This window comes from Dromiciops gliroides, chromosome 2 (genome assembly GCF_019393635.1).
Source record: "Dromiciops gliroides isolate mDroGli1 chromosome 2, mDroGli1.pri, whole genome shotgun sequence".
In the NCBI taxonomy this organism is placed as follows: domain Eukaryota; kingdom Metazoa; phylum Chordata; class Mammalia; order Microbiotheria; family Microbiotheriidae; genus Dromiciops; species Dromiciops gliroides.
The window spans coordinates 292,942,319-292,970,133 of NC_057862.1; the positions used below are offsets into that span (position 1 = coordinate 292,942,319).

At 37.4% G+C, this 27,815-nt stretch overlaps 1 protein-coding gene across 1 annotated transcript in view; it reads right to left on the reverse strand.

Annotated features, from left to right (window-relative positions):
- Positions 1 to 2,575: 2,575 nt before the first annotated feature.
- Positions 2,576 to 27,815, reverse strand: part of ZNF839 (zinc finger protein 839) — a 35,781-nt gene continuing 10,541 nt past the window's right edge. The window contains exons 3-8 of the mRNA XM_043981323.1: positions 22,819 to 23,052; positions 19,244 to 19,336; positions 12,307 to 12,456; positions 10,250 to 10,387; positions 6,540 to 6,675; positions 2,576 to 3,691 (exon numbers count right to left, since the gene is read on the reverse strand). Of these exons, the coding sequence (XP_043837258.1) occupies positions 2,793 to 3,691; positions 6,540 to 6,675; positions 10,250 to 10,387; positions 12,307 to 12,456; positions 19,244 to 19,336; positions 22,819 to 23,052 (1,650 nt within the window). The 3' untranslated portion in view covers positions 2,576 to 2,792. The remainder of the gene's footprint in view (positions 3,692 to 6,539; positions 6,676 to 10,249; positions 10,388 to 12,306; positions 12,457 to 19,243; positions 19,337 to 22,818; positions 23,053 to 27,815) is intronic.

The window sequence follows — 27,815 nt, forward strand, 5'->3', positions numbered from 1 at the left end:
AGAACTGATGCAAAGTAAAATAAACAAAACTAAAAACAACATATAAAACTACAACAATGCAAACAGAAAAAACCAATTTGCTTTCTGAATGCTGTGTTGTAATGATCAAACTTCAATCCAGAGGAAGAATTAGAAAACAGGGCTTCCCACCTTTTATTACAGAAGTAGAAGACAAGATGTAAAATAAATATTGCACATATTGAGAAGGATTGATGTGATGGTTGCCTTTGTTTAAACCATTTTCTTTTTTTTTTTTTTAACGTTTGTTACAAGGGAACCTTGGCTGGGTAGTAATAGGTGGGAGGATAAATTCAGAAATAAATGTTTTAAAAGTATAAATTTAAGAAATTTGAATGAACTGGAAGATAAGTAAATGTCCATTAACTGAGGAATGACTGAATAAATTATGGTATGTTAATGTAATTGCATTGTAAAAAATAGCAAGTATGAAGACTTCAGACAAACTTGGAAAGGCTTCTACAATAAGTCAGAACTAGAAAAACAATCTATATGATGGGGGAAAAAAGAAAAACATTGAGAATTTTGATCAATGTAGTCAGCATTTATAGATTCAAAAGAATTGTGAAACATGTTTCTCTGTCACTAGAAGTGGGGAACAGAGAGATAAGAAATGATATACTGGTATTCACTCATGGCCAATGTGATAATGTTTTGCTTGATACACTTGTTTTCAGTCAGCAAGTATTAAGTACCTAATATACACTCAGTACCGTGCTAGACACTGGAGATACAAAAGAAAATCCATCTCTATTCACACTGATCTTACACTCCAGAGGGTTCCACTGCGGGTAGAAAGCATTACTGTGAAGTGACAGTGATGTAAAATAAACCTTCACTATAACACTTAAAAAGGAAAAACAAAGGGGGCAGCTAGATGGCACAGTGGATAGAGCACTGGCCCTGGATTCAGGAGTACCTGAGTTCAAATCCGGCCTCAGACACTTAACACTTACTAGCTGTGTGACCCTGGGCAAGTCACTTAACCCCAATTGCCTTACTAAAAACAAAAACAAAAAAAAGGAAAAACAAAGAAACAAACCTCCAGACTACATGTATGCCCTAAGGATGACAAAGACAAGAGATAAAGGTCTCATATATCCTAAATTAATTCTAGCAACACTTTTGGTGACAGCTGAGAGAGGAAGAGAATTTATTCCCATAAATTGGGAAATGGCCAAACAAATTATGGCATATGAATACAATGAGATTATTGTGCCACTAAGAAATTACAAACATAAGAATTTAAATTAACTTGGGAAGGCTTATACTGACCAGTGAAGATTAAAGAAAGTAGAATCCAGGTAAAAATCTACACATTGACCACAAAACTATAAGGGAAGATAACACTAGAGGGTATCAGGACTCAGATAAATATAATGACCAATCTTAAATCCTAAAGACTGATAAATGAAACATCACTCCAGGTGTACAATGAGACATGCTGTTGGACACATCAACATGCCATTTTCATTGCTTAATTGTACTTTGTTATAGGCTTCTGTAGAGGGGAGAGGAGGGCAGTACACAAATACTGGGAAATGGCAGCTGTATTAAGAAAATTGAATAAAACATTTGTTTTATTCATTGTGTTAGAAGGAAAAAGCACCAAGAAATCTGAGTACTAGTCTTGATTCTAGCAACTGTCATGTAACATCTGTCTCAGTTCCCTGAGAAAAGGTTATTGTGAGAATCAAATGAGATAATCCAAAATTATATTTTAAAGGACAAATACTATGATAGTATGTATCTCATATTTTGGCACTTCATTATATGCTTTCTATAATTCTGATTGTCTCCTAAGTCTTGTAACCCTTTGTGGAAAACAAGGAACTAAGTAGCTAAGTCCCTCCCATGGACTGTTTATTTAGTATGATGACTAAAACACCGAAGATTTCATTGTAGAATATTACCACACTCGGGAAAATTCTGTTTTAAAAAACCTGTAAAAACGGAATAAAAAAATCTTAGAATCTGAAGGGTCCTCAATCACAGTAAAGGGCCTCTTCACTTTTCCAGATAAGGAAATTGAAGCCCAGTGAGATTATGACTCATGCTGGTTCTTTCTTGAAACAGACTGCAAAGAAATTGCTTAAACTTCAGTTCTTCAATCTCATCTCTATAAGTGGAATAGTAATGGTGATATTCTGCTTATTTCCCAAGGAAAATACCTTACAATTGAAATTTTTTTAAAAATGTACCTTTCAAGAAGTGTCCAATATAAATACCACTGTCAAAACGCAGTGGAGCAAACTACATTTCAGTGGATGGTGGGAAGAATGTGAGAGTTGTGAAGGGTTTGCATAAAACAAGTGATAATGTAGTTTTCACAACATTCATCAAAAGCTCTTGACTGGGGGCAGCTAGGTGGCACAGTGGATAGAGCACTGGCTCTGGAATCAGGAGGACCTGAGTTCAAATCCGGCCTCAGACACTTGACACTAGCTGTATGACCCTGGGCAAGTCACTTAACCCCAAATGCCTCACCAAAAAAAAGAAAAGAAAAAAGCTCTTGACGTTTTAAATAAAAAGGTGTCTTAAAAATGAGGTTTTTAAATTAAAAAACCAAAATGGTTTTTGGTCATGTTTAGGTATTTTAAGTTCATACAAGATGATATATTTTTAAAAGTACATTTCATTGTAGAAACAAGAAAATTCTTTATAAATAAGTTAAAAGGTCTACCTGTTTCAGTATTCACATTAGAAAAATAAACATTTGTTGAAATAGACCATCTTATATATAAATGTAAAACTATGGTTTTGATACTATTTAATTATGAGTTCATAATGCTCTCATTCTGGCTGTCTCTTTCTAGCACCAGTAATGCTTCCAGTGTTTCTAATGGAAGTCCATCCGGTGTACTGATGTGCACTGCAGTACCATTGGCATCCGTAACTATAACAATGTCATTGGCCTCAGATACAACTGTACCTGGATGAGACAGGATAAGGCCATCTGAAGTTTGAATAAAAATCTGTTCATTCCCCTGAGACAATTCCTGGCTCTCATCAGTAATTTCAAAGGCCAGAGTTTCACTTACATCAACTGCACTCTCCTGTTCCCTTTGGCCATCCTGTAATGACTCAGGGAACTGGTCCAAATTTTCAGTAAGATTTTCAAGAATGCCCTCAGTGGACACAGATGCTTCTAGTGAAGGGTGATGCTGTGATTTTGAAGAAGTCCGGCATGAATTGTCTATGGGCATGTCTGTTGAAAAAATCTTTTCAGGCTGTGATGTTACTTCATGAATCTCATTAACTGGATTAAAAACTTCCTGATGTGATTTAGAATCCTCATTCTTTCTTCTGTTTTGGATCTCCTGCCCAGACCATGGGGAATCTTTATCAGATAACATGGTACAACAGAAATCAGAAATGGTAAATTTTTCAGAAGTATTCTGGTCAGGGGGGTGATTATGAACATATTCAGGGAGCAACTCTGTTTGTTCTGGAAGCAGGCTACCTGGATTTTCTAACCGGGAACAAGTTTGCATTCCTTTAACAGCCTGGTACAGGATGACAGAATCTTCAGGCTCATTCTTGCCTTCTACATCAGCAAATGCTTTAGGTGACTGGCCAGCACGTAACACTTGACTCCCAACATCAACAACTGCCACATCGTAAGTTTCTTCTGAAGACTGAGAGGTAGTGCTGTTAAGCTGGAGGTTGATACCTAAAGCATTTGGGAAAAATTGAACATATAAACATTTCATGATTATTCAACAAACATACACACACACAAACATATATGTATATGTAAAATAAAACCACCATGGTCACATATCCTATATCATAATAATATAATCACAATTGCAAAATGCAAAAGCAGTGGAAATAAGAATCAGTGGGCATAAAATAGATCACTCAAAAAATGTAAAATCAGAAGAAGTGGTCAAGTCATGTGATAAGAGCAAGGGAGAACTGACAGACAACCCAAGTAGTACAATGGTATGCAAGAAATATTTTAAAATGTACAGGAAAGCCTCCCTAGAGACTGTGGGTTGATCCTTTATGGACAAAGAACATGGACAGGAGATCACAGATCATAAACCCCACTGATTTCTTAAGATATTGAATTCTAATTCAGAACATGCTATTTATCTATACTTGTGTCTTATCCATGTCTAATACTCAGTTCCATATGGGAAGAACAGGATCTTATCTAAATTTTCTCTCTCTCCCTGGGCCAAGCATACTTGCCTGCACAAAGGTATGCATTTAAAAAAAAAAAAAGGTATGCATTTAAATTGTTAGTGTTTCACTATAGAAAGAATAAGCTGTCTTGATTATATTGATTATATATTAGCTCCCTTATAAAAAACTAAAGAATGAAATCTTGCTATTGCTATTTGAGACTGATAGCAATATTTGTTTTGTAGAATCATTTTAACAGTTAAGAGTGATTTTACCTGTATACCCACACTAACAAAGATCACACCCCTGCATTGCTAGGGCTGAAAAAAAATCATTTTCTGGTGTCCAAAGCTCCTGTGTTAGCCACTACTGCCTTTAAAAAGGTTAGTTTTCTTTTTCTTTTCCTTTTTTTTGCAGGACAATGAGGGTTAAGTGACTTGCCCAGGGTCACACAACTAGTAAGTGTCAAGTGTCTGAAATCCAGATTAGAACTCAGGTCCTCCTGAATCCAGAGCCAGTGCTTTATCCACTGCACCATCTAGTTGTCCAAAAAGGTTAGTTTTCAGATGACAGTCGTATTTTGTGGACTATACAATTAGTACTAATTATCAATTAGTTTGAAACTAATCATTATCCCAAGTGGCATTTATATAATGCTTTAAAATTTGGAAAGACTTTGACATACATCATTTCATTTGAGCCTTACCAACAACCCTCCGTACAAAAGCTAAAGCTATTATGCCCTTTTTAACAGATGAAACTAACTCAGAGAAGTTCATTGACTTGCCAGTGGTCATAGTTATTGTCAGACGCAGAATCTGAACCTAGGTCTTCCTGACTTCCAAGTCTAGTCCTCTATTCACTATATCTCTACCTCAACAAGAAGAAACCATTCTAAAAAGCAAAACAGAAAGGAAATATTCAGCACTACATTGTGCATTAGCTTGCAGACTGCTGACAAACAGTATAGCAGAGAAGGTAGCAGAAAGGCTATTAACCTTTCACTGACCAGTCAGATGAAGGCAAAACAAAGTTAAACTCAAAATGATCAAACCAAGTGAACAAAGACAGCTAGAAAATACGTAGCCATTTTTTTTATTGCACATAAGAAAACAAGTCTAAACTCAATAAGATAAATAGACTGCTTTAAAAGAGAGAAATTGAATTGCATGTATTATCAGAATTATGTATTCATTGGTTTTGCTAATTTTTTTCTAAAAAAAAGTTCGTTGTATGGAATTGCTTTCTGGAAAAGGGCAAGGAGGATAAAGGAGGAAAATTCTTTAAAAATCAAGATAACAGTAAAAAAATTATTTTTTCAAAATCACATGCTTAACTCACTTAAATATAAAATCAAGTTGTACATAACACTTTTGGATACAATCCTTTTTTTCTTCTGCTGTGTATATTTTAGTTGGTATTTGTTAATGCCACAATAAACAACAACAAAAAAAATTCAATACATCATTTGCAATGATTTCTAAGACCAATTTGGTAGATCATGTTATAGAACATAGGACCTTAAAATCCATGCTGTCCAGTCACTTAATCTTACAAAGAGAAAAAATGAGTATAACTGCAAGGGTATTACCAGCAGCACAGGTTGGCTAAGTTGCTGCCCAGCTTCATAAATTACGGTAGCCCTCTATTAACTCTGAAAATCAAATACATTGGCAAATGGCACTTAAAGGCATTCACAACCTAGCTCCAAAGTAACTTTCCAGATTTATCATACATTACTCACACTTACATACTCAATCCAACCAAATTATAGAGGACTGTGGCTCTTCAAACCTTAAGCCTGGAAGCACTCGCTTCTAACCTCCACCAGACAAGGCCCAGTTTTGCTCAAAGCTTGGCTCGAGGACTACCTTCTTTCTACATGGCAGTGTCCCTCTGTTCAAAGAGCCTACTAACAAGTAAGAAAGAGAAGGCATATATACAACTAAACAGAATACAACAAAACAGAATAAGAAAATAGAATAGAACAAAATAGAATAAGAAAGGGCACAAGGAGGCTGCACTGAAGCTTGGAGTCAGGAAGACCCAAGTTTGAATTTCACATCAGACATTTACTAGTTACATGTCTGTGGGCAAGTCATTTAATCCCTCAGTCTCAGTTTCCTTATCTGTAAAATGGACATAACACTAGGTCCACAAGGTTGTTTTGAGGACACATGAAAGAACATATATACAAAGCATTTTGTGCCAAATAAATACTCACTACTGCTATTATTTTATTATTAAAAAACCCAAAAGCCCTCAAACACTGAAGGTAATAAACTGGTCATTCCTCAGTAAGATTACTTTTTTAAAGTTTGTAAATAACCTGAAATGCTACTGAACAATTAGTGCATCCAATCAATTGAGTGTCATAAAAATGTTACCTTCAGTGTTAACTTGGTTACACAAAGGTATAGTTTTCTCCTTGAGTCCACTGTGACTAGCATAATTATCATTCATGTTCTTTGATCCACTTTCTATCCTGGTTCTTTTGAGTGGCACCGGCACGTCTTCAAGTATCTAAGAATAAAAATCCAATTCACTACACAACATCTTCTGGCTTGTCATAGTGTTATGAATGTTTAAAAATTTAAATTACAGCAACTCAATGTTTTTAAAATAATCAGCCCTGGCACAGTAATAACTATTCACATTCCTGTAATGCTTTTAAGATTTATAAAGCAATTTCCACATAAGTAGGGAATGCAAGCATTATTACAGTCTGATAATACTACTCAAAAATGCAAGATAGTTTCACTGTTGCTTATATAATAAAATGCAAACTCCTCAATTTGACATTTAAAGACCTTCAGTTTGTCTCCTGCCTTATTTTGAAGCTTTATCTCATGAGTCTCCTCCACTTCACATACTCAATGTTCCTGGAAAAATGGCTTATTCCTGAACTCAGACTTTTGCCCAGTCTGTCTCACATTCCTGTAAAGTTATTTCCTTTTCACTTAGAATCATTAGCTTCCTATACAGCACAAGTCAGGGGCCATTCAGCAGATCTCCCTGCTTGTTAGAGTTTTTTCCTGCCTCAAATCATTGTGTATTTGTTTATCCATGTAAATGTTTTAATCCCAACATGGAATGTAAAAACTCTGAACACAGGGACTGGGCCATGGGGTTTTTGTTTTCTTTTTCTCCCTTAATAAACTCTTAATTGAATTTAAATGAACTAATCATGCATTAGCATACATATAATAGAATGTGTATGAAATTATATTAAGATATTTATAACTAGTGGATATATAGTGAACAATTCAATTAATAAAATGGCTTTTTTCCTCTTTTAAAATAATATATTAATTTTTTAAGCTTATCATTCCATACATTTACTCTATTACCTGCTAGTTTCCAACCTAATGTGTTACCTAGAGAGATAAGGTGTCATATACTGAACAGAGAGCTGGTTGGCCTTGGAGTCAAAAAGGTCAGATGTCAATCAAGTCCTACCTCTTACACATATTGACTGTGTGACCTGGGCAGGCAAATCACTTAACCTCTCAGTGGCTGCAGCAACTCTCTAAGACTCTAAGTTGCAGAGCAAGTGCCCATCTGCATTGAGGAGTCTTCTCCACAAGTAAAACACAGGCCCGGCCCAGCCCTGCCCCTCCAAAAATTATCTATTTCGTAATAGAATGTAAGGTTCTTGAGAACAAGACTATATGTCTTTTTTAACTCCAATAGGCCCAGCATGGTGCAGAGTCAACATTAGGTAAATGTTAGTTGAACTGAATTCTATAAAAGTTTAGTTATTTTTGGTTCACATGTTAGATAATTGCAAATCATTCAAATTTTGTGTGTGTGTTTTCTCTAGAGAAATACTTAATTCATTAATTTCTACTCAGACCAGCTTTAACAGCTTAAAACTGCACTGACTTTTGTTAACACCCTATGTAATGAATTCGATTCAGCCCAATTCTGCAACTGGGGAAATATCACAATAGTAATACTGACTTCAGTGTTTAAAAACAACAGGGACTGCTTTTGTTTTTTAATCTTTAACATTTCCTTTTTGGAGATACAAATTGTTTTAGATCATTGTATTCCTGAGAATAGCTAAATGATTCACAACTGATCATCATATAATATTGCTGTTACTGAGTACAATGTTCACCTGTTTCTGCTCATTTCGCTCTGCATCAGTTCATGCAAGTCTTTCCAGGGTGTTTTGAGAGCATCCTGTTCATTTCTTTTCTTTTTTTTTTTCTGTTCATTTCTTATAGCACAATAGTATCCCATCACAATCATATACCACAACTGGTCTAATCAACCCTCAGTTGATGGGCTCCCCCTCAATTTCCAAATTCTCTGCCACCACAAAAAGCTGCTATAAATATTTTTGCACATGTAGGTCCTTTGTCCTCTTCCCTTTTCCTTGACGTCTTTGAGATACAGACCTAGCAGTGGTATTGTTGGATCAAAGGGTATGCAGTTTTGTAGCCCTTTGGACATCGTTCCAAATTGTTATCCAGAATGGTTGGACCAGTCCACAACTTCACCACCATTTAATTAATGTACCTATTTTTTCACACCCCTACAAGCATTCTGACAGGTGTGAGGTAAGTACCTCAGGTTTGTTTTAATTTGCATTTCTCTAAGTAATAGTGACTCAAAGTATGTATGTATGTTTGTATGTATGCAGGGCAATGAGGGTTAAGTGACTTGCCCAGGGTCACACAGCTAGTAAGTGTCAAGTGTCTGAGGCCGGATTTGAACTCAGGTCTTCCTGAATCCAGGGCCAGTGCTTTATCCAGTGCGCCACCTAGCTGCCCCCCCCCCAAACGATTTTTTATATGACAATATCTTTTATTTCTTCCCCTGAAAACTGCCTATTCATATCCTTGGACCATTTTATTGACCGGAGAATGGCTTTTGTTTTTATAAACTTGGCTCATTTCTCTATATATTTGAGAAATGAGGCCTTTATCAGAAACTTACTGTAAAAAATTTCCCTAATTTCCTCCTTTCCTTCTAATTTTGGCTGCACTGGTTTTGTTTATACAACCTTTTTTAATTTCATGTAATCAAAATGATCCATTTTATCTCCCATGATCCTGTCTATCTCTTCTTTGGTCATAAACTTTCCTTATGCATAGATCTGACACAGGTAAATTTTTACATGTCCCCCTCTTTTACTTATATGACCATTTATGTCTAAATCATTTATCCATGCTGACCTTATTTTGGTATACAGTATAAGTTGGTCTATGTATAGTTGCTGCAAAATTGCTTTCCAGTTTTCCCAGCAATTCTTGTCAGTGAGTTCTTGCCCCAAAAGCCCCGAAATCTTTGGGTTTATCACAAACATTAAATTACTATCACCATTTACTACCATGTATTGTGTACTTAATCTATTCCACTGATCCACCATTCTATTTCTTAGCCAGTACCAGATTATTCTGATGATTACCACTTTGTAATATAGTTTGAAATCTGGTAATGTTAGGCTGTCTCCCTTCACATTCTTTTCATTGATTCCTTTGATATTCTTGACCTTTTGAGAATCCAACATTTTTGAATAAACAAATTCATTCAATTGATATCTATTAGATTATAAGTTCCTTTACAGTAAAGACTATCTTTTGCCTTTTTGTATTCCCAGAGCTTAGCATAAAATCTGGCACATAGGAGACACTTATAAATGTTTATTAATTATTGATAGATTAAATAAGTGAACTCCATTTTACAAATAAAAAAAACCTGAATCAGAGAAGTCAAGTAATATTCTCAAGTTACAAAGCTGTAAACTTAAGAGAACTGGGATTCAAAGCCAGGTCCAGGGATTTTTTCAGCTCAATTTAATGAGCATTTATGTGACAGGACACAGGAATTTAAATACAAACCAATAAAAAAAACACCACACACGCAAAATAAAACCCACAACCACAATTCCTACCCTCAAGGACATTATATTGTACTGTGAGAACACAGAGAATTAAATAGAAAAAATACACAAAGTAACTTCCAGAGGGCACTAACAAATCTAGCCAATTGGGGTGGGGGTGGAGAGACTGGGAGGGTCAGGAGAGGCTTCCTATAGGAGCTGGCACTTCATCAGTACTACATAACTTCCACCACAAACACCTACCTCATTTTCTCTTTTCTGTCCAGTAATTTCACCTAGCTCCACTTCAACTGCACTGGGTATATACTGGGACAAAATACCATTCTTTTCTAGTTCTTTCTTGTGTAGAAGCTCTTCTGTAATTCCCAGTGACTCAGCAACCTAGAATTTAAAGGGGAAAAAATTCAAGAAATTAACAACTTTTCAGTGACAAGTAAATAACTACATGACTAAACCTAATTTGGCACACAAAGTCCCTCTATTAATAGTTAGCTGCTATGTAATCAGGTGGGAACAAAGATATAAAGGTTAGAATGAGTACCAGTAGCAAAAAAGGTTATTCCCAAAAATTTAAGTTGCGGTGTTAGCAAAGTTTAGAAGAGGACACTGCAAAGGTTTTCTTAAAACTTCATAGTTCTCTTCCATGGGACCTGAAACCTCTTTGTGAAACTGACTTACTACTAAGGCAGATTTGTTAATGATACTAGCTCACATTTTAAAAACGCATTTCAGTTTTCCTTACAACATCCCCTGAGAGGTAGCACAAAAAATATTATAAACCCATTTTACAGATGGGGAAGCTGAATCTCAAGAGAGGTGAATTAGCTTCCTCAAGGTCACACAGCTAGTAAAAGTCAGAGCCAAGACTGGGGCCTAAGTCTCCATACCCATGACTCCTACTTCTGGGAACAGTGACTGGCCTATTTCCTTAGAAACATTCATGCACACTGGGTGACAAAGTGCTTTTTCCCCATTGCTATACTCACATCCGGAGGATGAAGAGGGAGGGACAGGAGACTACATAGATATGTCAAACGTAAACCAAAAGAAAATAGAAGAAGGGGAAAAAAGGGTTCAGGCAAGTTTTGAGCCTACCAACCTTGACAGTGTCCCCTTAAAAACTGATGCAATGTCATTTCTCCATAGAGGCTACATCACTGATGGGCTACCTATAAGAGATGGATTTAGATGGATGTATATAGCATTAAAGCAAGACAAATTTTAGCATGTGAAAAGGATGAAGTCCACATTTTGTAATTTAATGTAAAACAAAATGAAAATAACACTAGAATCCAATTTGGATTAAAATTGTTTGTCAGAGGTTCAGTTTAATTTACTATAGTGTGTAAAGGTCTAATTCTTACTATCAATATCTATCAAATGTCTATTTGCAGGTCCACATTTCATTCCAGTATGTTAAAAATCACCTTGTTTTCAGGTTGTGGTTTTTTAAATATTCATAATTGTTTAATGCATAATAGTTAACTTTTTAAAGATATCTAAGAGTAGCATCTAATAAATTTTAAGGAGATAAATGAATCAACCATTAAATACACTCCACAGATCTTTAAAATAATAAGTAAAGAATATATCAGTTTATTTCTAGTTCAATGAAGTTTGATAAACAATAGTACGTATGCAAATGCATAGTCAGGAGAGACAACATATAAATCTAATCATCAATTCAGTTAAAGTGAAACAATGAGGGCCCTTATGGTCAGCAATGGGGAAGATGCCAAGTTTACATGAGATGTGGTTCCTACAGTCTTGTGGTATAGTAGGAGAAGAAAATCATACATATATGATCATAATGCCAACAACATTAGACAAAATTACGACCAAGAATCATGTGAGATCTAAGGAGGAAGGTAAATACCAACAAGAGTAGACCAGCAATCATGGAGGAAGTAGCATTAATGTTAGACTTTAAAAGATGGATAATAAATGCTTACTGACTGATTGATGGATGGAAATTCAATAGGAGAAGAAAAAGGAAGTCACTGGGAATGGTATACACAAAAGCAGAGATGCAGGAAAGCCCAGGTCATGTTCATTAGGCAGTTTGGCCAGAATGTAGTAAATGCAGAGAACAGTAAGGAAGTAAGTCTGAAAAGTTAGCATCAAATTATGATAGAGGTCCTGAATTCTAGATCGAGTTCATCCAAAATAAAGATATATTACTCCAAAAGTTAACTACAAAAAAAATTGGAAAGATGTTAATAAAATACCTGTTCATTTGTTAAAGGTCTTTAAAAAATAGCTTTAATACACAAACACCACCCTTTTCCTAAGCTCATTACCTCATTATTTTTTATTTCCAGGGGCTGCTGAGAACTCAGAACAGAGCTACTGAAGTAATCTTGACACATTTTCTTAACCATCTTATGCAACTCTTCAAATTCCTTGTATACATCTGGGAAAAAAGGCTTTGCTTGGTGATTCTTTTCAACCTTTAGTGAAGAAGAAAAAAATCTAATAGATGAAACAATAATATTTTAAATGCAATCAATAATTCTTATTAAAAATAAATGGTACATTGATACTTTTAACATTGCTGTTGCTTTCCGGTACATTGATACTTTTAACATTGCTGTTGCTTTCCAATAAAGTCCTAAACCAGCCCGCCCCCCCCACCCAAAGAATTTTTCCTTGTACCAAAGAAGCAAACCAAATCAACTCATTGGCAATATCAGACAACATGTGCATCATTCCATCTATAGTCCCCCCCAAAAAATGCAGGTTTCTTCCCTGTTGACAAGTTTATAATGCTGTGTATTTTATCTTTAATTAGAATAAACTAGTCACCATAAAATCTTCAAGTGGAGGGGACCTTAAAGGTTATTTACACTAACTTCTCAAGCCATTCAAGAATAATCTTGCTTCTACAACATAACTGAGAGGGATGAGGGTGGGGAACAGTAATCCTCCAGTGAGAGGCAACTAAATACCTCATAACGCACACCACTCATAAGGTTTAAAGCTGAAAGTGACTGAGAAATCACCCAGTTCAACACCATTATTAAAGCTTAAGCCCAGGGGCAGCTAGGTGGCGCAGTAGATAGAGCACCAGCCCTGGAGTCAGGAGGACCTGAGTTCAAATCCAGCCTCAGACACTTAACACTTACTAGCTGTATGACCCTGGACAAGTCACAACCCCAATTGCCTCACTAAAACCAACCAACAAACAAAAAAAAACACTTAAGCTCAAATAGGTTATCTAGGGACACACAGGTGGGTAACAACAAAGTCAGGATTCAGACACAGCTGACTCTTAAGTCCAGTGCTCCTTCCATTCCATTGCCAAGGGAGCTATAAATATTAAAAGGTTCCTCTTTTATTCTAAACAAAAATCTGTTCCTGTCTAACATCTACCTATGGGTCCTAGTTCTGCTCACAGAAGTTATAGATGTGTTTTTCCTTCTTCACGACAGACTTTCAAATATGCTACTTCTTCCCTCCCCCAGGCCAAATTTTTCATCTTCCAAGTAAAATATGCCTAGTCCCATCACCCATTCCTCATCTAAGTTTCCAGATAGCTAATAATCCTGATTCAAGGCAGCACAGTAGACAGAGCACTGGACCTGGAGTCAGAATGATCTGAGTACAAATGCAGAGTTGCAGACACAACTAATTGTGTGACCCTGAGCAAGTCATTTATCCTGTTTGCCTTAATCCACTGGAGAAGGAAATAGCAAATCACTCCAGTATTCTTGCCAAGAAATGCCCATGGACAGCACTGGTATACAATGATCATGAAAAATTGGACAACAACAACAATCCTGATTAGGCCTCTGGATAGGTTCTAGTTTTTCAATGTCTCTTAAAAGACCATCAAAAATTCAGTTAGGGGGACAGCTAGATGGCGCAGTGGATAGAGCACCGGCCCTGGATTCAGGCGGACCTGAGTTCAAATCCAGCCTCAGACACTTGATACTTACTAGCTGTGTGATCCTGGGCAAATCACTTAACCCCAACTGCCTCACCAAAAAAAAAAAATTAAGTTAGGACCACTAACCACTCATAATACAACTCTTCTTTTCTTACTAAAAGCCAAATGATGGTGTTTATCTGCCTACTCAGAACTTCTTTCTTTAGAAATAGGACTTAGAAGATATTAAGGAGTCTGAGAAGGAGGTAGTGATGAAGAATGGAGAGCAAAATGGGAAGAGAGGAATAGGAAAAGGAGTGAAGTGCCAATCAGTGGCAGAAGCACAATGTCACAACTGTACTATTCCTGCATGGGCTCAAGTGGACATAGGAGGATGAAAAAACACCTTTCACAGTGTCACTGACTTAGAGCTGGAAGGGACCATGAAGATCACTTGGGCCAACCCCCTTATTTTATAAACGAGGATCCGAGGCCCAGAGAGGTTAAGTGATTCTGATCTCAAATAAATGGCCCTTCTTTTTGCAAGGAAAACCAATCTACTTGTGCACTTGATCTCACCATTATAAAATTACCCCCATTATAATTCCCGTTCTATTATCTCTAATATCTATATACTTGGTCCTTCCCTACTGCCTGCCACTACACCCATGTCTCCTCTATGTCTAAAACCCATCACTTGATCCAATGATTTCCTCTTGCTACCATCTTTTATCCTCCCCTCTCCTTCATGGCTAAACTCCTTAAGAATGTCATCTACACATCCCCAAAAAGAGAAAAAAGGCCTATTGGCACAAAAATATTTATAGCAGCTCTTTTTCTGGTGGCTAAGAATTGCAAATCAAAGGAATACCCATCAATTGGGGAATGGCTAAAGAAGCTGTGGTATATGATGGTGATGGAATATTATGTACTATAAGAAATGACAAGCAGGATAATTTCAGAAAGGGCTGGAAAGACTTGTATGAACTGACAGCAATATTGTTTGATGAAGTACTGTGAATGACTTAACTACTCTCAACAATACAATCCCGGGGCAGCTAGGTGGTGCAGCAGCTAGGTGGATAGAGCATCGGCCCTGTAGTCAGGAGGACCTGAGTTCAAATCCAACCTCAGGCACTTGACACTAGCTGTGTGACCCTGGGCAAGTCACTTAACCCCAATTGCCTCACCCCCCCCCCAAAAAAAACCCACTTACCAACAATACAATCCCAAAGGACTACTGATGAAAACATACTATCCACCTCCAAAGAAAGAACTGATATTGTTGGAACAGACTGAAGCATACTATTTTTCACTTTCTCTCTTCCCTTTTATGGCTAATCTTCCTTAGAAGACTCTACATTTAGGTGTCTCCAGTGTCTTTACTCTCTCTGACAAGCAGGATGATTTTTAGAAAGGCTTGAAAAGACTTGTATGAATTGATGTATAGTGAAATGAGCAGAACCAAGAGACCATTGCTCACAGTGACAACAATACTGTTTGATGAAGAAATGTAAATTACAACTATTCTCAGCAATACAATGATTCAAGACAATCCCAAAGAACTACTGATGAAACATACTATCCACCTCCAAAGAAAGAACTGATATTGACTGAACACAGACTGAAGCATGCTATTTTTCACTTTCTTTCATTTTTTTTCTTTTATTCAAGTTTTCTTGTACAAAATGACTAATATGGTAATGTTTTACATAAGAAGGAATGCCATCTACATTTAATAATAATAATAATAGCTAACATTTATATAGCACTTACTATGTGCTAGGCACTATGCTAAGCACTTTATAATTATATCATTTGATCCTTACAACAACCCTAGGAGGTAGGTACAATTACTATCTCCATTTTACAGATGAGAAAACTGAAGTAACTTACCCAGGGTCACACAGCTAATAAGTGTCTTAGACCAGATTTGAATTCAGGCATTCCTGCTCCCTGGCCCTTTCCTCTCCTCTTACTCTCTTCTAAAACCCTCTGCAATATGCACTTACACCTTATCTTTCTGTTTTTTTGTTTGTTTGTTTTTTGTGGGGCAATGAGTGACTTGCCCAGGGTCACACAGCTAGTAAGTATCAAGTGTCTGCGGACAGGGTTGAACTCAGGTCCTCCTGAATTCAGGGCCAATGCTTGATCCACTGCGCCACCTAACTGCCCCCTACACCTTATCTTTCAACAGAAACTTCTCTTTCCAACATTACCAATGATCTTTCTTAACTATTAAATCTAATGGCCTTTTTAAAATCTTTACCCTTCTTGATCTCTCTGTTGTATCTGTTACTGGGCTGCTTCCCTACTGCCTATAAACATGCCCATGTTGCCTCCATACCCCCCTCAAAAAAAAAACAAAAGACCAACCAAGCAAACAAACAAACAAACAACCCCAAACAATCTATCCTTGCCAGCTCTCTCCTCCCTTCTGTGGCTAAACTTCCTTAGAAGACTGTCTATAATAGGTATCTCCAGTGCCTTTACTCTCTCTTCTTAATTTCTACAATCTGGCTCCCAACCTCATCATTCAACCAAAACTGCTCTCTCCAAAATTAATAACAATTCTGGTCAATACAATGATCCACCAAAATTCCAAAGGACTCATGATAATGTGGAAATTTATTTTGATTTGGGAACCCTACCTTTAGGCTGAGATTAGAAAGCCTTAGGCCCTCAGGGTCTCTACCCCTCCTCCTCAGCTTCAGCTGAGTGAAAAAGCCCCGTGGGCTATACAAGACGCCAGGTCAGACAGCTGGGGGGAAAAAAAAGCCCCAGCTCCCTCTGACCTGAGCGGATCCCGGATAGCCTGTGCTGAGCTCAGCACGTGAAACTTGGAGCGCACCCCCCCCCCACCAGCCGAAGCCCCGAGATTTGAGTGGAGAGAAGAAAAGGTGTATATAGACCTGGGAGACGGACTAGGGGGAGAACGGCTGACTAGAGCAAGGGAGACTAGAGGGAGACGGACTAGAAAAAAAAAGGAGGGGGACGGACTAGAGAAGGACGGACTAGGAGAGAAGCTGACTAGAGGGGAGCCCGGACAAGGACGGAGGAGAGTTCGGTTCAGAAAAGGAGAGCCAGGTCTGACAAGGTTACAGGCCTTAATACAAACCAGGGAAAGTGTAACGTGCCCTGAGGCCGGAGGCGGCTAAGGCCCTTATTGTATTCAAGAAGTTCAAAGAGCAGCAGGTGCAAAAGAGAGACGAAAGAGACCACAGGAAAGCAGTCAGGTTGTACACTTTATTTCCCTGTATTCCTAATTTGAAATAGTATCTCATAAATAAACTCTGCTTTGATTATTTGGTTAAGAGGCTTCTTAATCTTTAGTCTATCAGTTTGGGAGCAGTGTGGTGGAACTTTATAACCAGCCCATATTAAATTAACGAAGTCAGATAGCCAAATTGTCAAAAGTCCCCAGATTAGTCCTCCAGTCAGATGAGCCCCCCAAATTAGGCTAGTCATTTAAAAATATTTTTACATTTGAATGGCGACCGCGGCAGGACTTACGGCCCAATTATAATTTTTCTAAATTTATCATTTTTCATGTAATCATAATTTTTTATAAATCCAATTATATATAATTTTCCAGGTTAGTTATAGTTATGAATAATTAATTTTGTACAATAAAAAATACTATACATTTCAATATAGAGTTCTGAAGGACTCAGAGTAAAGCCTTAAGCATATTTTATCTCTTTCTTTCTTGGGTTTTTGTTTTGGTTTGTTTTTTGGTGGTGGTTGTTGTTTTTCTGGAACATGGCTAATGTGGAAATGTTTTGCACTACTTCATATGTATGAGTATAGTAATTCTTGCCTTCTCAGTAAGTGGGAGAAGGAGTGAAAGGGAGAAGGGAGAGAATTTGGAACCGAAAAAAAAAATTATTAATCTCTTAACTGCCATATCTAATGGCCTTTTCTTAAGGCTCATACTTTTTGGTCCTTCTACAGTCTTTGACACTTTCAATTGCCCCCTTCTCTTTGAGACTGTCTTCTTTTTAGGTTTTTGTGACACTATTCCCTCCTGATTCCCCTACCTGACTGCTCCTTCTTTGTCTCTGCTGGATCTTTATCCTGGTCCTGTCCACATTACCCACCAGTGTTTCACAGGGATCTGTTCCGAGCTTTCTTTTCTTCTACCTCTGTACTATTTCACTTGGTGATCTTATCAGCTCCCATGGATTCAATTATTGTCTCATCTCCTCTCCAACTCAACTATCCAAAATATAATTCCTTGTCCTTCCTGTCCCCATACCTCCAACAATCCCTTCCCCAGCCCACCCCAAAACTGCTCCCCTTCCAAACTTCCATAACATCCTCCCAGTGACCCATGCTCAATGATCAAATTCAATGTCACCCTTGACACCTCATGTATCCTAAATATCTGATCCACTGACAAATCTTGTCTCTTCTACTTCACCTCTTTAGTATACTTCCCTTTCTCTCCACTCACACAGCCACCATACTAGTTCTGATCTTCCTTACTCCTTGACTGGACTATTGCTTTCTAATTATTGGTCCTCCTCAACTCTCTCCCTACCCCAATCCATCCTCTATTCAGCTATCGAGGTAATTTATCTCAAGTATAGATATGAATCTCCATGTCATGCCTCTAAATCAATGAGCTCTAGGGCCTCCCTATTACCTCCAGGATCAAATATAAAATCCTGTTCAGCATTTAAAGTTATTCATACTCTGGTCTTTTTCCTACTTTTACAGCATTCTTCTACCTTGCACATATCCCACAATTCAGCCACCCTGGCCCATTTCCATTCCTCAAACACAACACGTGATTTCTAGCTCTGTGCCTTCTCATTGGCTGTTTCTCATGCCTGGAATGATTGGCCTTCTCACACCTGCCACTCGGTTTCCCAACACAGCTCATATCCCACCTTCAGAAGGAGATCTCTAGTCCATCTAGACCCATGTACATCTTCCGCATCTCTCTTGTACGTAAATCAGTACTTACATGTTGTGGGCCAGTTTGGGGGGTTTTGTTTGTTTAGTATTCCCAGTGCTTGGCATAGTGCCTGGCCAAATAAGTACTTAATAAATGCTTAGCGACTGATTGTTGCCCAGGGTCACACAGCTAGGAAGTCTCTGAGATGGGATTTGAACCCATGTCCTCCCAACTCCAAATCTAGTATTCCATCTACTTTATCATTCAGCCTCTATCACTGCAGTCAACAATACCACCGACCAGAAACCTTCTAACAGATGTCAAACAGAGATCTGATAAATATTTGCAGAAATCTATTGCACAGAAAATTCCAAACACCCTAGTTCACTTTAAATGAAAATAAAACTTTCTAAATTATTAAGTATCATCCAAAGAAGTATATTTCGTATACAATGAGAATACTCACCTTCATGAGAAGAAATTCATAGACAGTTACAAGCTTGCTTAGACGTGGTAGAGCCAGTTCCATTAAATCTTCATGGTCACACTGCTGGAGCAACTACCAAAACATACATGATACTTAGCAACTTTTGAAAACTCTCTATGTGCTTCTAAATGTAAAACAAGGTAGTAGTAAATTTCACTTTCATATTCTTAAAATGAAAAGGAATCTCAGAGAGAATCTAGTCCAACTTCCTATTCAACATAGGCATACTTCCTATAGTACCAGAGGCATAGTATATTGTAGATACTGGTAACTGCTTCTGTGTCTCTACAGACAGGGAAGACTGAGGAAGCAGCATAATGATGTGCAAGGAGTACTAGGCCTGCAGTCCAAGTAATTCAGTTTCAAATTCTCTATCTTCACATTTCTTAGTAGTGCGATCATGTGCATCACAACTTTTCTGAACCATAGTTTCCTTGTCTGTGTAATGGTGTCGGGGGACGACATGGGGACGTAATACTAGTACTTACCTCACAGGGTAGTTCTGAAGATCAAATGCGATGATGCATGCAAATTGCTTTGACAATTTTAAAGCTCTATTCAGTATTCTTAATACAAGGCAACACATTCCTTTTATGAATGGTTCTAATCAACAGAAACATCTTTCTTAAATATAAGCAAAACATGCCTTCCTGTTACTTCCACCACTGACTGGAAATCTATCCCCTCTTAAACATAACAGTCATTGAGATATCTAAAGATAGCTATCCTATGTCTTTTTCTCTAGGCTAACCATACCTCTAATTATTCCTTGTATGAGATTAAAATTTTTACATTTTTCGGGGCAGCTAGGTGGTGCAGTGGATAAAGCACCAGTCCTGGATTCAGGAGGACCTGAGTTCAAATCTAGCCTTAGACACTTGACACTAACTAGCTGTGTGATGCTGTTAAGTCACTTAACCCTCACTGCCCCGCAAAAAACAAAAACAAAACAAAACAAAAAACCCTCAAAGTTTTTACATTTTTTCACCATCCTTCAAAAAGAGAATGTCAACTACTGGCTTACTGAAAAGGAGAGAAAGAGCTAGGAAGTAAAGTTTCCCTCTAACAGTACAGATCATATGCCAGCCCAATCTTCTCATCTTGTGCAACTCTTGTCCATGTTCTTCCACACATTTCTCCAAGGGGATTATCTGATCTAACATAGGCTTCCTCTGTTTTGTTTTTTCTATTTCCAAGGCAGTAATACTTTGATAAATCTATGGTCTGAGTGATATGGAAATTTCCTCCACAGCCACAGATTACATGTATTTATGACTTTGTATCTTTGTGAACATGTCTACATTCTTCCAAAAATCCTCAATAAAGAATCCACCAGGGGCAGCTAGGCGGCACAGTGGATAAAAGCATTGGCCCTGGATTCAGGAGTACCTGAGTTCAAATCTGCCCTCAGACACTTAACACTTACTAGCTGTGTGACCCTGGGCAAGTCACTTGACTCCCCATTGCCCCACCTCCAAAAAAAATCCACCTGAAAAACTGGGGGGCTAACTTCTGAGTCTTTTAACAACAATGCATGGGTATCACTATAGCACTCTCACTACAAACTCAGCCTACTTCCTTTTCAGATAGTACATATTCAAAATGATACTTCTTGTTCTTAGGTTACCATTAATAAGAAAACACTACCTCCATACACTCACTATGCATCTCTCCACAACTTTGATTCTTCAGAGATTGTGATATTCCAAGATTTGCCATCATGGAGTCTCAGCAAGAGGCTTGAATTAAAATGGGGAGCAAACTGGGATGAGAGCCTACCTCAAAGAGTTGTTGTGAGGATCAAATGAAGTATTGTATATGAATAATTTTGTGAACACTGTATGCTAATAAATGTTATCTGTACACTTTTTTGCAGTAGCAAAGAATTAGAAACAAATAGATTCCAATAAATAAGGGTATGGCTAAACTGGTACATTTAATGGACTATTACTATATTATAAGGAACAATGAATATGGAGAATACAGAAAAACATGGAGAGAATTATATGAACTGATGCAAGGTAGGGTAAGGAAAACCAGAAAAACAATATACACAAAACTACAACGAGGGGAAAAATAAAAACTAAATACCTCGTAATTATAACCAAATTTAACCCCAAAGAAGAGATATGAGAATGTTCTTCCATCTCTTCTTTGTAGAAGTATGAGACTAAGAATATGAATTCCTGTATATCATGTCAGTCTCAACTGATGTGTGACTTAACTAGTTCTCTGGGTAGAAGGCAGGAAAGGTTGGGTATACTGGAAAATGAAGATCATGTAAAATAAAATTTATAAAGTGAACTCCTGTTTGCAGATGATATTATGTTGACTGCATAAAACCCATAACTTTATGGAACATCCTCAATGAAATCCACTGGTATTCCATACTATAAAAATCAAATGGATGAAAGATGCCTGTTGCCCTATCACAAGCAGTGGGACAACAAGCCCACTGATTAGCAGTCTATATATCTGGGATGATGAGTTGGCTCCAAAATTTAACAAGAGAGACTTATGCACTGAATTTGGGGAAACTGTTCAATGCTTTTAACAATGCCAAGTTGCATCCCAGCCAAAAACACCATCTTTTTAACTCAAAATTTCTCCCTCTGATGCTCTATGGACACAGATCTTGGAACATCAAATTCTCCAAAGAATAAAAATTGTGGTTGACTCAAAGGTCAATGGAAAAATGCAAAGGGGGCATAAGTAGTCTATACCTAATTACTAATGATGACCTAGGCAAACAAGTATCACTTAACAAATGTTTGATCTGGAACCACTTCTGGTATCATTAGGCACCAAAAATACCTAAAGTAACTTGAGTTAAGGAGTGTCATTATCCCAATCTGCTTCCCATTTTAATTCAGATATATTCCTGCTGAGATTCTATGGTTGCAAAGAGCTTTTACTATTGGGTCCAAAGACATACATATCTTTATAATTACTACAAGTGATTCCATATAGCTTTCCAAAAGTTTGGAACCAATTTATACTTCTACCAGCACTGTTAATAGTGTGCCTGTTTTTAAATCAACATTTCTGCCTCAATATTTTAATTTACATTTATTTAATAAGGGAAGCTGAATACTTTATGCACTTATTGGTGATTTGTTTTTCTTCTTTTAAGAACTGCCAGGGGCAGCTAGATGGCGCAGTGGATAGGGCACCGGCCCTGGAGTCAGGAGTACCTGAGTTCAAATCCAGCCTCAGACACTTAATACTTACTAGCTGTGTGACCCTAGGCAAGTCACTTAACCCCAACTGCCTCACTAAACAAAAAAAAAAAAAAGAACTGCCAGTTCATATCCTATAACTGCTTTTTCTATCATAATATGGGTCTTAACAACTGTATGTGTAATTTCCTGAACCGTATTATGCTTGATTTTATTATAATGCTCAATTTTCCAAAATACATTTTACAGCTGAATTGTCATAATACCAACCAAAATGACCTTAGGGCAAATAGGCCTTCAGTAAAATTTTCCCAAACTGAATCCAATGAAACATAAATGTTTATGAAATGAAATGAGGTTCCATGAATGACATACCTCTTTGAGCCTTGCTTTATTCCCCACTACATTTTGTTCTGCTGCTGCTTCACCTGTGCATGAAGTAGGTTGAACTGAATTGCTGTGTTTGCCCATACAACTTGACTTTACAGATGCCCTTAGCTTTCTACTTCTTTTTGATCCTCTGGTCCTCCTGGATCCCCAACGTGCCAAGTAAATTCCACTTTTTTCTTCTGACTCCAACAATCTCCCAACTTCTTCAGAATCACAGTTCTATATCAGCATTGACCCCAAAATTAAAAAAAAAATCAAAATCAAAATCCACAAATCATACTTTACATCCTTCTACAAGGAAACATTCAAGTTGTGTGCTCTGGAAGAGACACAAGTTTGGATAAAACACAATCCTTGCCCTCATGGAGTTTATAGTGTAGGAGGATAAGAGAAAAAAAAAAACACAAATACCTATATTATACTGTTAAGTACATTAGAGATGTGCAATATGAAGATGCATGGGGGCAGGATATTACCACCAAAGGAAGGGAAGGATCAGAAAAGGTTTTCAACAACAAATGGCACTTGAGTTGGCCATTAAAAAAGGATAGGTACAAACTCAATAGATAATGAAAAGAAGGGAAGGCTTTCTAAGCATAATGTACCGCATGGCAAAAGAGGCAGATGAGCACAGGCATGAGGAGAGAAGAGGAAGAACATGTGCTCCAGTTTGCTTGTAGCTTAGTGTATGGAAAGGGTAGCAATAAAGCAGGAAAGTAATATGAGGGAAACAGAGTAGTGTCAGACTGTGAAAGGTTTTAAATGCTAGGCACAAAAGTCTGCAATTAGAAAGTGAAATAGGAATGAGAGGTAAGAAAATGGTCCAAGTCCTCAACACCCTAACCTTTTTCACTTGCTATCTGTCAGGTAAGACATTTGGCTTGGGCAAGTCACTCCATCTCTTTGGGTTTCAGGAAGTTCCTCATGTAAAATTAGGTACCTGAACTAACTTCTAAGGCCCCCTTCTGGTCCTAAATAAAATAAAGGGTTACAAATAACCTCAAAGAATATTACTTCCTAGAACAATTAAAGAGATGTAAAAACAAAATTCCAAAATAATGAATAAATATTACTGATGACAAGAAACAGAAGGTAAGATACCAAGAAAAATATCAAATCAACAGTAACAATTTATTGAACGTCTATTACTTGCCAAGTACTATGCTAAGTGCTGGAGATACAAGAGAGAGTTACTGCCCCCAAGGAGTTTACAGTCTAATGATATACAAAGCAAGCTATATACAGGATAAAAAGGAAATAATTAACAGAAGGCAGGCATTAGAATTAAGAGAGGTTAAGGAAGGCTCCCAGCAAAAGATGGTATTTTACTTGTAACTTCAAAGAAGGCAGGAAGGTCAGTAGGTAGAAGGGAGGAGAGAGAGCATTTCAGGCACAGGGACAGCCAGAGAAAATGCCCAGAACTGAGAGATGGGAGTCTCTTGTAGAAGGCCAGTGTCACTAAATAAAAGAGTATGTATATGGAAGTAAGCCACAAGAAGAATGGAAAAGTAAAAAAAGAACGAGGTCATGAAAGGCTGTGAATGCCAGAGTATTCTGTATTGGACCCTGGATACAGTAGGGCCCCACAGAGTTTAGTGAGCTGGAGGGTGATATGGTCAGACCTGCATTGTAGGAAATTTACTTTGGTAGATGAAGGGAGGATGGATTAGAGTGGGGAGAGACTTGATACAGGCTATTGCAATAACCCAAGCATGAGATGATAGATAAGGGCCGGTAGCTGGGTGATAGCGATGTTGGAGAAGAAAAGGGGACATCTGAGAAGTTACAAAGGTGAAATTGACAGGCCTTGGCAACGGATAAAATATAAGGGGTAAGAAATAGTGAGAAGTTGAGGAGACTCCTAAGTTGTAAGCCTGAGGGATGAGAAGATGATGTTATCCTCAATAGTAACAAGGAAGTAGGGAAGGAGGAGAGTTTAGGGGGAAAGATAATTCTGTTTTGGACTTATTGAGTTTATGATGTCTACTGAACATCCAATTTGAGATTTCTGAAAGGCAATTTCTGGGTGTAAGACTAGAGGTCAGCAAAGTTTAGGACAGGATAGGTAGACTTGAGAATCATCAGCAAAGAGATAACAATGGCCCAGAAATGAAGCAAGAACTATTCTAAGACACATTAATAAGAATGACCATTGATGGGGCGAGGGAGAGTGAGGCAGGTAGACCTGTACGGTGAAAGATGATCATTCAACTGTTCAACACTTGTGTTGATCTCACTATTTACACCACCTTTATAAAGAAGGCAAGAGAGTGGCAAATAAAGGAAAAAGTATAAGAGGATGTATGATGGAGGAAATTAACAATTAACAGTCATAACTCTGAAGGATATGATCTAACTCGTAAACTAGTAAAAGATAACAGAATACAAAAATATAACATTTACAAAAAATACACAGATCCACAAAAGGGTTGAAAATTAATTTATTATACTTTAGTCAAACACAAAAAAGTAAGGGTAGCAATTAATCTCAACCAGGGCAACAATAAAAAGAGATATGGTTAAAAGAGATAAACAACAAAACTGCACTATACTAATAGGGATCATAAAAAATGAAGTAATATCAATACTTAATATACATGCACCAAATGGAATATACACCCAGGCCTCAATTAGTGAGAATAATCAAGTTCCTGTAGTGGTCACAGTATTCAAATTCACACTGCTTATTTCCATGAGACTGAAACCAGCAACTACTATATTTTACATAATCATAACTTCAACTATGAAAATTCGAATGCATACAACCACTTCATAGGATTATTTACATGAATTGGGGTATACACACACACAAAAATTAATCAAATTATAGAGACAGCAAAATTATAGCTGTTGGTGACCTCAATGTGCACCTTTTGAAAATTAGATTAATTTAACAAATAAGAAATAACAGAACTAAAGGGAATTTAGACAAGATAAGTATGATATTTATGGTGATTACTTAATGGAAAGAAAAAAGAACTTATATTATTTCTCAGCAGAACATGACATCTTTACAAAAAAATTACTATTTCTAGTATATAAAAATCTCAGAAAAATGCAGAAAAGACAAAAATATCAAGCATATGTTTTAATGATTACAATGCAATGAAAATTATGACCAATAACCTTTTTGAACAGTTTGGGGTTGGAGGAGCTTCCCATATTTCCTGTGCTTCCTGTTACTCTTCCAGCTTGCCTCCCAATTTAAGTTTGAATACTTTCTTCAAAGGTTATTGGTTATAATTTTCATTGCATTGTAATCATTAAAGCATAGGGCAGGGGCAGCTAGATGGCGCAGTGGATAGAGCACCGGCCCTGGAGTCAGGAGTACCGGAGTTCAAATCTGGCCTCAGACACTTAACACTTACTAGCTGTGTGACCCTAGGCAAGTCACTTAAGCCCAATTGCCTCACTAAAAAAACAAACAAACAAACAAACAAAAAGCATAGGGCAACAAAGTTGTCTGTGGACACTTAGAACAGGGTCTGGCCAGGAGAGCACTGCAAAAAACATTCCAGTGTGGAGAAAGGCTTAGTACCAGGGCAAAAGGGGTACATGGAGAAACATGTACAGACTGGCAGCTCTACTGCTCACTACTTTGTTCTGTGTCACAAATCCAGGAAAGGTGACCTGAGCCTAGTGATGGAGTTTTGGGATAAGGAGCAGTCATAGACCCTAGGTTGTATACCATAAGAGAAGCAAATTCAGAAGCAAGCAGCAGTTGTATGTATGTCTTGGCCCCAGGAATAGAGCAGTCTCAATTCCAACTTCTATCCCAGTTTGAAGCTTGCAGAAGAATAACCAGGGCAGAAGTAACAGAACAAAGGGAAGACTGTAGTTTTGTTACTGAACCAACAGTGCTTCTTAGCAGGCTGATATTGGCTGAGTCCAACGGCAGTCCACTGTCATTCAGATCCAAACATAGGTAAGAAACCTGCAGATGCCCAGGCTGAAATGTAGCTGAGATCCTGGAAGAACACAAAACTCAAGACCCCAAGAAAGCAGCAACAGACCTAGTCCAGACCTTCCCTTCAGTGGTGTGCAGAGCCTCATCAAGAATGAAATCAGGAAGCAGGATAGAAGAATGAGCCATGAGAAAAAGAACCTCACCCCAAAGAGCTATTATGGTGGCAAGGAAGCTCAAGACACAAACACAGAAGATAATGACTTCAAAATATCTGCAAACAAAGCCAAAGAGAAAACCATAATAAACTGTATCGTTTTTTAGAATGTCTAAAAGAGATGAAGCAAGAGTTTAAAAAAAATTTGTAATGTTTTAATAAATAAAATAACAGCATTTCAAGGGGGGCAAATGGGGGGGGGGGATGAAAGCTATGGAAGAAAGAATTGGAAAGGGAATTAAGAGCTTGGCAAAAGATGCACAAAATCTTGGCCAAGGAACAATGGCCCCATAAGTCAAATAACCAAAAAAACAAAAACAAAACCCCAGGAAGTGCAAGGTATTCTCAGATCAACAACTAACCTGGAAAACATCAAGGGAAAAACAAATTAAAAATCACTGAACTACCTGAAAGTTATGAACTAAAAAAGGAGCTAAACATATTTCGAGACTAAATAATTGGATGAGACTAAAGAACTAATGAGTTAAAGAATAAATTGTAGAAACAACAGAAAATTTTTAAGAAAATTATAACAATGAGACAATATACCCAAATTCTGGACATAAAGCCAAAGCAGGAATTTATTCACAGGAATAAAACTAAGAACTGACTTTTTGAAAATGTTAATAATAAACCATTAGCTATCTGACTTAAAAAGAAACTGAAAAAGCTAAAGGAATTCCCAGAGAAAAAATTTCAGGACAAGACGTGTTTACAAGTAGGGATCCTACCAAAGTCATTCTATAAGAAAAATATAGTACTGATATATAAACCAGAGAACAAAGCAGAGAAAGAAAACTATTAACCAATATCCCTAATGAATATGGATGCAAAACTAATGAATAAAAATTTAACACAGAA